The sequence below is a fragment of the Stenella coeruleoalba genome (assembly GCF_951394435.1).
Source record: "Stenella coeruleoalba genome assembly, chromosome: 20".
Taxonomy (NCBI): Eukaryota; Metazoa; Chordata; class Mammalia; order Artiodactyla; family Delphinidae; genus Stenella; species Stenella coeruleoalba.
Genome location: NC_137166.1, coordinates 58,583,536 through 58,595,405, shown reverse-complemented (window position 1 = coordinate 58,595,405; position 11,870 = coordinate 58,583,536). Strand labels below are relative to the sequence as shown.

Below are 11,870 nucleotides of genomic sequence, written 5' to 3'. Positions count from 1 at the left end.
CCCCGGGCTTCCCTGGTGGCGCAGTGGTTGAGAGTCCGCCTGCCGATGCGGGGGACACGGGTTCTTGCACCGGTCCGGGAAGATATCACGCGCCGCGGAGCGGCTGGGCCCATCAGCCATGGCCGCTGAGCCTGCGCGTCCAGAGCCTGTGCTCCGCAATGGGAGAGGCCACAACAGTGAGAGAGGCCCGCGTACCGCAAAAAAAAAAAAAAAAAAAGATACAGCCCCGAGGCCTCTTCCTCCAGGCAGCCTTCCTTGAACACCCTCAGGCAGAAAGCATCATCTTTCTCTTCCGTGCACCACCAGCCAAGGGCCCCTTCTGACCCCCCTGGCTGGGCCCATCCCTGCCAGTTCTACTCCCTCACCGTAACTCTCCCAGCCGGGAGTTAGGAGGGAAGGCATGAGGAGGGGCATATTGGATCCCAACCTGGGGTGAAGTGAGGCAGACTCGGGGCTCCAGGGCCTGGGGGGGAGACAGAAAGTCCATGTTTAGTTTGTGCAGAAGGTGGCTGCTATCTACACCACTGTGACTAACCCAGGAAGGCTTCTGAGAGGAGGACCACTCTCCCTGCTGAAGGAGGGCTGAGGCTTCATTCACCCTGGTGTACAGCAGGCTTGCCACAAAATGCTGATGGAGCCCTGGAGGAGGTGAAGTAACCGACACTGAGTATTTAATGAGTGGAGATGGGGGTGATGAGGGCTCTAGTGGCTAAGGAGAGGGGCCAGGGATGTCCAGGAGCGATCCCTCACCCCAAATCACATGACACTGTCTGACCCAGATGGCAGCCTTGGCCTCTTTGAGGCTCAGTGACCGCAGCTGCCCCTCAGCATATTAGGAGAATCTCAGAAGCCACTAGCCATAGGGGAAGTCGAGGTCCCATTGCAAGTTGATATTCAGGACCCAAGTGGAAGCCAGTTTTTGAGGCTCAGGCCCTGTCTGTCTCTCCCCAGTCCTGGCCAGGCCACACCTCCCCCTTCAAGCCCAAGCCCCAGCCAGATCTGTAAGGCAGCAAATGCAGGACCAACATGGAGATGGCTGGATCCCACCCAGGCTCAGCCTGCAGGCAGCAACTCCACAGCCTGGGGAGGAGTGGGGTGGTTGGTCCTGCAGTGGGCCACTCACAGGTGTGGCCAGGGAATAGTGTGCCATCCAAAGATGGGGGCCCCCAGCACCTGCAGAAAGCCCAAAGGATGAGTAAATCAGAGACTTAAGCTCTGGTGCCAGCCAAGGATGAGCGTTCTCCTGGAGTTCTGATGATTGGGGTGTATTCAGTAGGACACTCACGAGGATCAGGGATGGGGTACCCCTAGCAGGGCCACTGCACGATGTTGGTCAGAGGGACCCTGCAGCTGGACTCCCACAAGAGCTGAGGATCGAGTGTACCCCCAGCTGGTTTATGAGTGCCTCCCAGCAGGACCTTTACAGACATGGGGGTCCCACAGCTGGATGCCCACAGAGATTGGTGTCAGGGGTGCTCCTTGAGAGGGTCCCGGCTCCGTGCTAATGACGCCAGGCCTCTCTAGAGAAATGGGTGCTTGCCATACGCCCTCTAAGGCCTCCACGGGGATCATGGCGAACATCAGGATGACACTGGGGTCCCCAGGCCTGAGGCAGGGCCTGCGGCGCGGATGCTTTTACTGCGCCCCCCACCGCCTCCACCCGCCGCGTGCCCGCGGGGCCCAGTCAGGCCAAGCCTCCGCCCCCCACCTGCGGTCCAAGGACCCGTCCGGCGTCTCTGTCTCTTCGGGAACCCCCTCGGGCTCCAGCGCGTCCTCTGCAGCCCCCGGTGGGGCGGCGTTCAGGTCATGGCCCACGGGGCGCGGCATCCAGCCGGGGATCCAGGGCGCCGCCGGCGTGGGCCGAGGCAGGAACCAGGAGAAGCCGGGCGCCGGGGCGAGCGCCACGAGCTGGGGCCGAGCGGGGCTGGAGGTGGTGGCGCGCGGGATGAGGAAGAAGATATAGAGGCCCGTGACCACGAGGCCCGCGGCCACAAGCACTGCCAGGGCGACGGCCGCGTGGAAGACCCGGGCCGAGCTGGCCAGCGTCAGGCGGCGCGACAGCGGGCGGCCGAGGCGCAGCGGCGGCGGCGGCGGCGGGGGGCGGGCCTTGCGCGGTCCGGGCGCGGGCGGCGGCTGCCGCACGTAGAGCAGGCCGCGCCGGCGGTCGAAGCGCACGGAGCCCTGGAGCGGCGGCGGGGCGCGTGCGGAGCCGGGCAGCAGGCCGAGCTGCGTGGGCAGCGCGGGGAGCCCGCGGCGTGGGGCCAGGCGCGTGGGCGCGCGGCACACGGGACAGGCCACCGCGTCGCCGCCGCCCGCCGTGGCCAGAGACAGACGAGCCAGGCACTCGAGGCAGAAGACATGGCTGCAGTCCAGGCACTTGGGCAGCTTGAATACGCTGTCGAAGGGCGACACGCAGATGAGGCATTCCACGGGGGACGCGGGCGGCAGGATGGGTCCCTGGCTGCCGTCCCCTTCCTCCTCATCACCCTCGTCTTCGTCCTCTCCCCTGCTGGGGGGCCGGAGTGTGGACGGCGAGCCCGGGATGCTAGGCTCCGAGCCCAGGGGGACCCGGGGGCGGCGGATCCAGGGCGGCCGAGGGCAGGGCATCTGGACCCGGCCTGCGGGGACAGGCGGTCAGGCAGCGAAGGGGCCGGGGGGAGACGGCAGAGGGGATCTGGGGAGGGTCAGGGGCTGGGCTCTGGAAGGATCACCCCACACAGGGCAGGGGCGTCCAGAGAAGGGGAAGCAGAGCCCAGTAGGCAAGGAGACTGGGAGTTGGGACAGAGGAGCGTGCAGGTAGAGATCTGGACTGGAGGCACACAGGCAGGTGAGACCCAGAGGGGTTCCGAAGAGGATTAGGGACAGGGACAGACAAACGGAGCACCGCAGATTCTGAGCTACACTTGGGGGATGCCCCAGCCAAGAGCCAGGTGGACCTGGGTGACTCCAGGAAGGATCCCAGACAGGCGTGGAGAGGAGACAGGGACTCCCAGGAAAGCTGGGCAGAGACAGACCCTGGGAGACCACAGAAGACAAACGGGAAAAGCAGATGAAGGCGGATGGAAGCTTCAGGATAGGTGGCCAGCAGCCCAGGAGTCAGACTCCCCAGTGACAGACCCCAGCGGGCCAGCAGGCTCTTCCCACCTGCTGGTGCCTCTTCCCTCTGGCTGGCGCCTCCTTGCCTGTTCTGCCCGCAACCCTCGGCCTACCTGCCGCTGGATACTAATGCCCCTCCCCATGGGCGGGTGCCTGTGGTGGGGCCACTCCCTCCAGATGCCAGGTTCCCACCACACCTGTCACACTGCCCTCCCCGCCCCTAGGGAGGTGGCCACCGGGACAGGGAACACCAAGCCCGACATCCGCCAGATGTCGGGGGTGCAAGGAAGGAGGCACAGGCTGACAGGACGTTGACAGTCCAGGCTCATCAGGAGGGGGGGTCCCCACCACCACTCCCAGTCTTCAACACCTCACGAATCCTCCACCTAGAGCCACTGGTGGGGTGAGTGCAACCTGGGGTATCAGTGGCTCTGGGCAGGGGCAGCGTGTCCAGGAAGAGTGGGACTTCTAGAGTCCCGGGCAGGCTGACCCCACAGTAGACTGGACCGGACCAGCCCTCTCCAGCCAATGACAAGGGGCTAGAAACTGTCTTGGTCCAGAGCCCAGGCCTTGGCTTCCTCACCCTGGGGCTGCTTCCTGGCAACACACCTCTCAGGGCAGTGGGCTGCAGCCACCAAGCCCCTCCCCAGACCAGTGACATCTCTGCCAGGACAACCCCACCCCTCATCTTCCAACACCTGCTGGAACAGTCCAGGCAGCCAGGCCTGCAGCCCAGGGTGCCATGGTTCTGAGTCAGTGGTGCTTCCTGAGCCGAGCACTTCCCTGGTGGGTCCAGGTCCCAACAGACCAGAAGACATGCCAGGAACATGGGCAGCTCCTCAGAAACACCAGTCATCCTGCCCCTCACCCCCTGCTCCCAGATACCCTTCCCCATTGAGCACAGACAGTGGCACAGGTGGGTGGGGCCACCCCAAAGGGCAAACAGGTTTATTGCAGCTGTGGCCAGGCAATCAGCGGTTGGACTTGGCCACACGTTCCAGCTCATCCTTCTTCTTGATAGCGTAGGAGTTGGAGGAGCCCTGCAAGAAGGGATGGTTAGTTCCAATGTCGGAGGACCCTCCCCTTGAGACTCGCGCCCCCCCCCCCCCCGGTGTCCTCACCCACCTTGGCAGCGTTGATGAGCTCGTCTGCCAGGCACTCGGCAATGGTCTTGATGTTCCGGAAGGCGGCCTCACGAGCACCTGTGCACAGCAGCCAGATGGCCTAGGGAGCACAGGGGTTCCTGTGCTAAGTAGGGGTTGCTCCTACACCACGCAGGGACACGGCTCTCCAGTACCCTGGGACCCAACAAATGCTGCCTACCACGTTGCCATCCGCAGGCCAACTGAGGCAAGACACAGTGGGAGCCCACAGCGCTGCCCAGGTGCCATGCTGCTAGATCTGGGATCAGACTGAGGGGCACAAAAAAGTGTGCGGACACAAAGGCTGAAGCTGGGTCCCTGATGACAGGTGACTTAAAACTAGCCACGACAGGGAAATGCAATGTGTTCCTGGCCTGGAACCCTTGACTGAAAACGAACAGCTAGAAAGGGTATGCTTGGGGACAGCTCCATAAACTGGAACAGTGATGTAATGTCAAATGTTAGATTGCTGTTACATTTCTTGGGGGTGATGGTGGGGACAGAACATCTTTATTCTAGGGGGACACCCACTGAAATGTTAACAGGGAAATGGTCAAAACACCTGCAACTGATTCTCAAATGGTCCAAGAAAATAAAAAAAAACAGTGTAAAAACATATACCCAAATGAAACGGGCCCTTCAATCTAATGCTGCCCAGGAGAGGGCCCAGAGCTAGGACGTGCTCTGCGTGGGGTGGGAATCCAGGAAGCCTTCATTACCTGACACTCAGGTAAACATGCAGACAGAGATGAACATTCCCACTTGCCAGCCTCTGCTGCCCCAGGCAGGATTCTGCCAGAGCCTGGTGGCTGTTCCTGGCCACCCACGTGTGCCCCAAAGCCCCAAGCCCACCTGATTCACACGGCGCAGCGGGGACACGTCCACGGCCTGCCGCCTCACTGTTCCAGCACGCCCAATGCGGGTCGAGTCCTCCCGGGGGCCGCTGTTGATGATGGCATTCACCAGGACCTGCAGGGGGTTCTAAAAGAAGGGGGCCATGAGCCAGATACCGGGCAAGCATCCCTCCCCGACCCTTCACCCCTAAAACCTGGAGCACCCTGGCATGCATATCGTGGGGCGGCCACTGGCTTTAGGGTGTACTAAGGGCACTCTGCCCCACCTGGCCTCAGGGCCCTACCTCGCCTGTGAGCAGATGGATGATCTCAAAGGCATGCTTGACGATGCGCACAGTCATGAGCTTCTTGCCATTGTTGCGGCCATGCATCATCATGGAGTTGGTGAGGCGCTCCACGATGGGGCACTGCGCCTTGCGGAAGCGCTTGGCCGCGTAGCGCCCTGCACTGTGGGGCAGGTATTTGGCATACTTCTCCTTCACTGCGATGTAATCCTGGGGCAGCAGGAAGAGGGGGTGAAGGGACCACGGTCAGGAGCAGGACGGATCTTGGCAGGGGACCAGAGAGACTGAACACCCACTCAGGGTAGCTCCCACCCACCTGCCTGCCACAGAAAAGTAAAACCGAAGCAAGTGACTTTACCAGGACACTAAAAAGAGTACTTCCTTTCTAATGGGAGGAAGGATATGGAAAACTAAGTAGACAACCACCCACGATACCAGTCTTGTTTTAAAAGTGTTCTTCACTCTGCACTGACGTTTTATGTCAAATAACTCTTTGTTCTGGAGGGGCTGTCCCGTGCACTGCAGTATGCCAGTAGCACTCCTCATTACTGACCCCCAAAAATGTACCCCTAAAGGGGTAGGGGCGGGGGGAACTAACCCAGAGAACCAGTGTTTCAAAACAATCATTCAACAATCTTGCCTATATATACATACATATTCCAAGATAGTGTCTAGAAACACTAAACCATTCGAGAGGGTTGAGTCAGAGAACGGTCTATGTGAGGACTACTTTTGCTATTTCCAGTACGAAACCTACACAAAGTCATTCTACCACACACACATGAGAACATGTACAAACAATGAGTTTCTACAAATACAAGGATTAACAGGAAAAGAACACAGAGGATTCTGATGTAGGCACAACAGTCTGGTGTCTAGCCGGGAGAGGACCACTTGCACAAACAGGCAAGTAGACAGACAGGTGTCCATGCAGGGACTCACACTGTGCCAAAAAAAAAAACCGCGAATACCAAATGCCCCAGCAAGTGTTTGGTCAAGCTGCTGGGCCCCATGGTAGAGCCCAGCACAGCTTTCAAGAGAGTGAGAACTCTGATACCAGCTGACTTCTGCTTTCCCAGCCCCTAGGAGAGGACCAGGGGAAAGTGAAAAATCGTTTCTACATTATTAAAGGGTTGTACAAAAAAAAGCAAGAAAAAGAAAACAAAGAAGCAAACACGCATGTGACAGACCACATGTGACCTACAAAGACTTTATAAAACATTTACTAACTGGCCCTTTTAAGTTTGCAGACCTCTCCCCCAACAAACCCATGAAGGAAAACAGTTCTACAAGACATTGAGTGAAAAACAGGTTTGAATTCTGTTAGGCTCAGTACCTAGGTACCATGATATATTTAGAGGCAACAAAAAGTTTTAATTTCTTTTAAAAGAAGAAAGGGAAAAATATGATCAAACCTGAATTTTATTCGTCATTATACCAATGCAGTCACAAAACAAATTTCTTTTTATGAAGGCCCCACAAAAGTCCTAATGAGGCCAAGTGTAAAACAGTATGGGGGCAACATACAGTGGGAGAACTCCCATTTCCCAATTTCAAAACCTATTACAGGGCTTCCCTGGTGGCGCAGTGGTTGAGAGTCCGCCTGCCGATGCAGGGGACGCGGGTTCGTGCCCTGGTCCGGGAGGATCCCGCGTGCCGCGGAGTGGCTGGGCCCGTGAGCCGTGGCCACTGGGCCTGCGCGTCCGGACCCTGTGCTCTGCAATGGGAGAGGCCACAACAGTGAGAGGCCCGCGTACCGCCAAGAAAAACAAAAAAAAACCCCTATTACAAGACAGTGTGGTACTGGCAAAAGGATAGGCATAGAGACCAATGAAATAGAGTTCAGAGTTCAGAAACAAACCCTTACATCCTTGCTCAACTGATTTTCAACAAGGGTGCCAAGACCATTCAATGGGATAAGTACTCTCTTCAACAAATGGTGCTGCGCATGGGGGATCTTAGTTCCCCAACCAGGGATCGAACCTATGCCCCCTGCATTGAGAACACAAAGTCTTAACCACTGTACCGCCAGGGAAGTCCCTTTACCTTTCTGTTCTTAATTTCACTGATTTCTGTTCTGATCTTTATGATATCCTATCTTCTACTTTGCTTTAGTTGTATTTTGCTCTTTTTATTTTTTGAGGGGTGCTGAGATTATTGATTTGAAACTTTTTTTTCTTTTCTAACAAATCATTATTATAGAAAGTTCCTTCAGTACTGTTCCAGCTTTATCCCACAAGTTTTCATTACAATTTATTCAGTTCTAAATACCCCTTGATTCCCTTAGAGACTTCCTCTATCACCCCTGTATTATTTAGAAGTATATTGTTTCATTTCCTACTGTTTGGAGCATTTTCTGGTATCTTTTTGTTACTGATTTCTTATTTGTTTCGTGTTTGGTTTGATTGTTTAGATTTGTTCAAGTTTGTTTTATGACCCACGGTGTGGTAGATCTTGCTGAATGTTCTGTAAGGCTTCTTGAAATGAATGTGTATTTTGCTGTCACTGGGTGAAGTTTCTATAAATGTCTTCACAATCCTCTTGGTTGGGGTTATTACTCAGACTTTTTACATCCTTGCTGACTTTCTGTCTAGTATTTCTGTCAGTTGCAGGGAGAGGGATGATGAAGTCCTGAAGTATAATTGAGAAACTGTCTATTCCTCTTACAAGTTCTGTAAGTTTCTGCTTCATGTATTTCAAAGTTCTGTTGTTTGGTGCACACACATATAGGATTGCTATGTCATCTTGGTGTACTGACCCTTTAATCATAATAAAAGGGTTCATTTTCTTGCAAAAACAAACAAACAAAAAATGGTGCTAGGACATATACATATAATGTATAAATGAGATTGAAGTTACATTTTATTGCCTAAATTTAAGTACGATACAGAAAACTCCAAGAGACAAAAACAAAAGCTGCTGGGACAACTGGATTTCCCCACACAAAATGATAACGTTGGGCCCTTACACTTTATGGGACTTGAGCATCTGCAGATTTTGGTAAACTTGGGGGCTCTTGGAAAGAACACTCCTCAGATACTGAGGGATGACGGTAAGGCATTTAGATTTTTAGGCATTTGAATCTTTATAATTTGACTCTTCCCTCCAAGGCACAACTTCTGAACTTGAAAAATATTGTCCATTTTTATTTAATTCTAAAACATATAATTTAAATAAAATTTTATAGCCTGAATGAAGTATTGTCCTTGTCATCTTCAATACTTGAGGAAAATAAGAACACTCAAAACTTATAGATGACCTTTAAAAAATAAAATACATGAAACTAAAAAGATAAATAAATTGTGTATTTCACTACAAAACAATTAACTAAACAACTTGTGGGATGTGATACTCCCTCTGAGGAAGGAACCATCTCCTGACAAAAACTGTAGCAACCTCTAACAGGATACAAGGAAAAACAGACACGATGGGTGTGGTGATCCAGGGATCCCTTCTTTACCTGTCCCATCTTCAACTCTACTTAGTGGGACAGCTACAAGTTTCAAGCGACCCCACCCCCAGCTGGGAAGCACAATCATTACACCCTCCTCACCTGCAGGGAAATGTCATTGATCTGCACATCATCGGTGCTCCACTTTCCAAAGAGCTTGATGTCGGGGGTCTCTGCTACTGCAGGTGCAGCTGTCTCCCACTCCGTCATCCTAGGGACAGAAACTGTCAAAGCCCAGGCACACTCACCACAGACTCTGAGGTTAGCGCACAACCTGAGAACTGGGAAGTTAGCAGGAACTGAGAAAGGCTGTGAACATCTGAGCCCACCTTGTGGAACCTTAAAAAATCCACTCATCTGTCAGCAAGAAACACCTGTCTCTCACCCAGGAACCCTGAGGCTAACAGCTGGCAGGCACCCCGTCAACGGTTGCAAGGCGGCCCAGACACGGGCAGGGGATGCCAAATGCCCTGATGCTGCATCCGCTCGAAGTCAAACCCCAACCTTGTTCTTCAAGAGCTCTGCGACCCTAGGAGAGTCTACAAGCCGCTGTGGACTCAGCTTCCTCATCAGTAAAACAGAAGGAGCAATGGTATGAATTCTGCGCTTTACCAGTGCAAAGGTCGAGTTTGGTGTCCGACCCCGACGGGGGGATTAGGGGCTGCTACTTAGGAGAAAGCGTGCCCAGACCAAACTGTGCATCGTGCATGTAAAGATAACGGGAACTTCTTATAATAAATAAAGTACAACTGCAGAGACCAGGCCAACATTCCACCGTCCGCAGGGGGTAAGGCTACGGCGGCGGCGGGGCATCAGCAAAGGGGCGAGAGTAACCTTCCCCCCGCCTCCATCCTTGTCCCCTGCTCGAGGGAAGCCCCCAGTCTCGGGTCCAACCCACGGCTCCCGGAAGACCCTGAATCGGCCTTCAGACCTCCGACTCCGCGGCAGCCTCACCTTAAGCAGCACCTGAGGCGTCTCGGTCGCTTAGCATAGACCACGCGCCGCCCTGGCACAGACGAGAAAAGGCCGCACGCCGCGGGCGGACGCTTTTAAGGGAGGCGAGAACTTCCGGGTCACCGAATGCCGCGCGTGCGCAGAAGAACAAGGCGTATTTATGGACCAATTCGGAGCGAGCATGTAAAGGCGCCCTCTGGGCCAAACGGAAACCGTAAACCCCCGGCGCATGCGTACTTGCAGAAGCGGGCCCAAAGGTTGTGCCTGGCGGATGTCCAACTTCCAGCACTTGCCAGTTCGTAGGGGTCCCCTGCACAGGCGCAGAGGTCTGTATGAGGTCAACGCCGCCATGTTTGATGAGGGCAGAAGTCTGGCCCGCGCTCGTCGCTGCCCATACAGGACCCGGCGACTCAGTGAGCCCAGAGCGTCGCGACTGCTGTCCGCTGTGGTCCGGGCCCCGCGCGCGTGGGCGGGCACCACTCGCGGGCCCCCCTCCCCCACACTCGCGCGCTCTGGGCTGCTTGGGGCCTGAGCCTCCGAAAGGGGACCCTTCCCTTCACCCCATGCCGGGGTCCCCCCGCGACCGACCATTGTCTCTCTTTGGCCCCCGCCTCTCCTGCCCCGTTACCGCGTGCGGGAGGTGGTCGGGGAGGTGCCCTGGAGGAGGAGCCTGAGGGACAGCCCCCGCCCTTTTTGATCCAGCTGGGGCCTGTGCTGCCGAGGTCACTGATCGAGTGCAGGGCAGGCACGGTGGTGCGTGCCCTGCGCACTCTGCAGCCGCACCCAGTGACACCGGCGGTCTGCGTGGAGAGCACGTGCCAAGACTTCACATCCCCCGCCTAGACTCTGGAGCCGAACTGGGTTGTGGACGCCTCCTCGGCGGGCTTCGCAGAGGCAGCGACCACTGTAGCTGCACACCCATGCTGGCTGCAGATGGCAGGGAGCGGCATCTGGCAGAGCTTGGTCTCCAAGGCGCCTGAGGCTCCTCACCTCCAGGTGCCCACCTCATCGTCTAAGGGTGGGAGTTGCCCTTCTCAGACCCGAAGGGCCCCAGCCACGTGACCCAGGCGGTCCTTCATTTGTCCGCACCAACCCCAATTGCCCACCTTCGGGGCATGCGCATTACAGGTGCTCAGCAGCCGCGACGTTTGCTGACTGATTGTAAAGGATACTGACTAACTATAAAGGCTCGCCCCTATCCCTATCCCAATTCCAGGAGCGTTTCAGACCAGAAACTCTGGGCCCCCTTGGACTGTCGTCGTCAGTCACAGCTCATGCCACTGCTCAGGGGGACACAAGCCTTGAAGCTGGTCTGGGCAGCGGGTTAGACCTCAGGCTCGGGTGGATTGAAGTCTGGGAGCCGCACCCAGAGAGGCCAAGGCCCCCAGCCACTGCAGCCTGTGGCCTTATCCCTGGCCTCTGCCTTGGTATGTACAGAGCAGCAGCCTCGGACCTTTTACTGGGGTTGGGGAGGAGCTAAGTAGGTTCCTTCCTGGTCCTGGAGAGACCCTCTCTGATCATTGGGGGGCCCTCCCCGGTCCTGGGGGAAACAGCTGGGGAGGTGCTGACTGGGGGAAAACAGGGAGGCTGGGAGTAGGCACCAGGCACCCTCACACTCAGCAGGATCCAGGGGGCCCCCCAACCCTGCCTCTTTCTCCTCCAAAGTGGACAGGGGCCCACCCCCTCTGAACCTCAGTTTCCCCTGTCAGTGTGGAAGTGAGAACTAAATCAGACAAGGTGAGTTTGGAGCCTGTGGCCTGACTGTCAGTGGTCACTCGATAATGGGCATCTTTATAGACCTGACAGGAATGACCCACCATGCATGGGAGGGCAGGAGAGAGGTCCTGCAGTAAAGCCCTATGTGGTGCGGGGTAGGGGGTCACCTTGCATAGCTGATGATCACACACTACTTGCCAGGCCTAAGACAGTCCAGCCTCCTCAGGTCCCCAGGACACAGGCACAAAATCTGGAGTCTGATCCCATAAGTCTAGGGATGTTGGTGCTGTGTTCTTCAGGCTGGAGGGGGAAAGTCTCTGCAGAAGCCCCTTTGCATTCCTGGTGCATCATGTTCACTCTGGGCTGACCAGCT

At 56.1% G+C, this 11,870-nt stretch overlaps 2 protein-coding genes across 2 annotated transcripts; both read right to left on the bottom strand.

Moving 5' to 3' along the window:
• RNF225 (ring finger protein 225) lies at window positions 1–2,655 on the bottom strand. Its single transcript, XM_079908452.1, has 2 exons — window positions 1,709–2,655; window positions 1–639 (listed from the first exon to the last, which is right to left on the bottom strand). Exons 1-2 carry the CDS (start codon window positions 2,605–2,607, stop codon window positions 591–593), a joined length of 948 nt encoding a protein of 315 aa, XP_079764578.1. The 5' UTR covers window positions 2,608–2,655; the 3' UTR covers window positions 1–590.
• Window positions 2,656–4,015: 1,360 nt separating this feature from the next.
• RPS5 (ribosomal protein S5) lies at window positions 4,016–9,898 on the bottom strand. Its single transcript, XM_079907648.1, has 6 exons — window positions 9,782–9,898; window positions 8,930–9,038; window positions 5,377–5,586; window positions 5,091–5,219; window positions 4,222–4,320; window positions 4,016–4,136 (listed from the first exon to the last, which is right to left on the bottom strand). The coding sequence occupies exons 2-6, from the start codon at window positions 9,035–9,037 to the stop codon at window positions 4,068–4,070; spliced, it is 615 nt and encodes a 204-aa protein (XP_079763774.1). The 5' UTR covers window position 9,038; window positions 9,782–9,898; the 3' UTR covers window positions 4,016–4,067.
• Window positions 9,899–11,870: the final 1,972 nt, after the last annotated feature.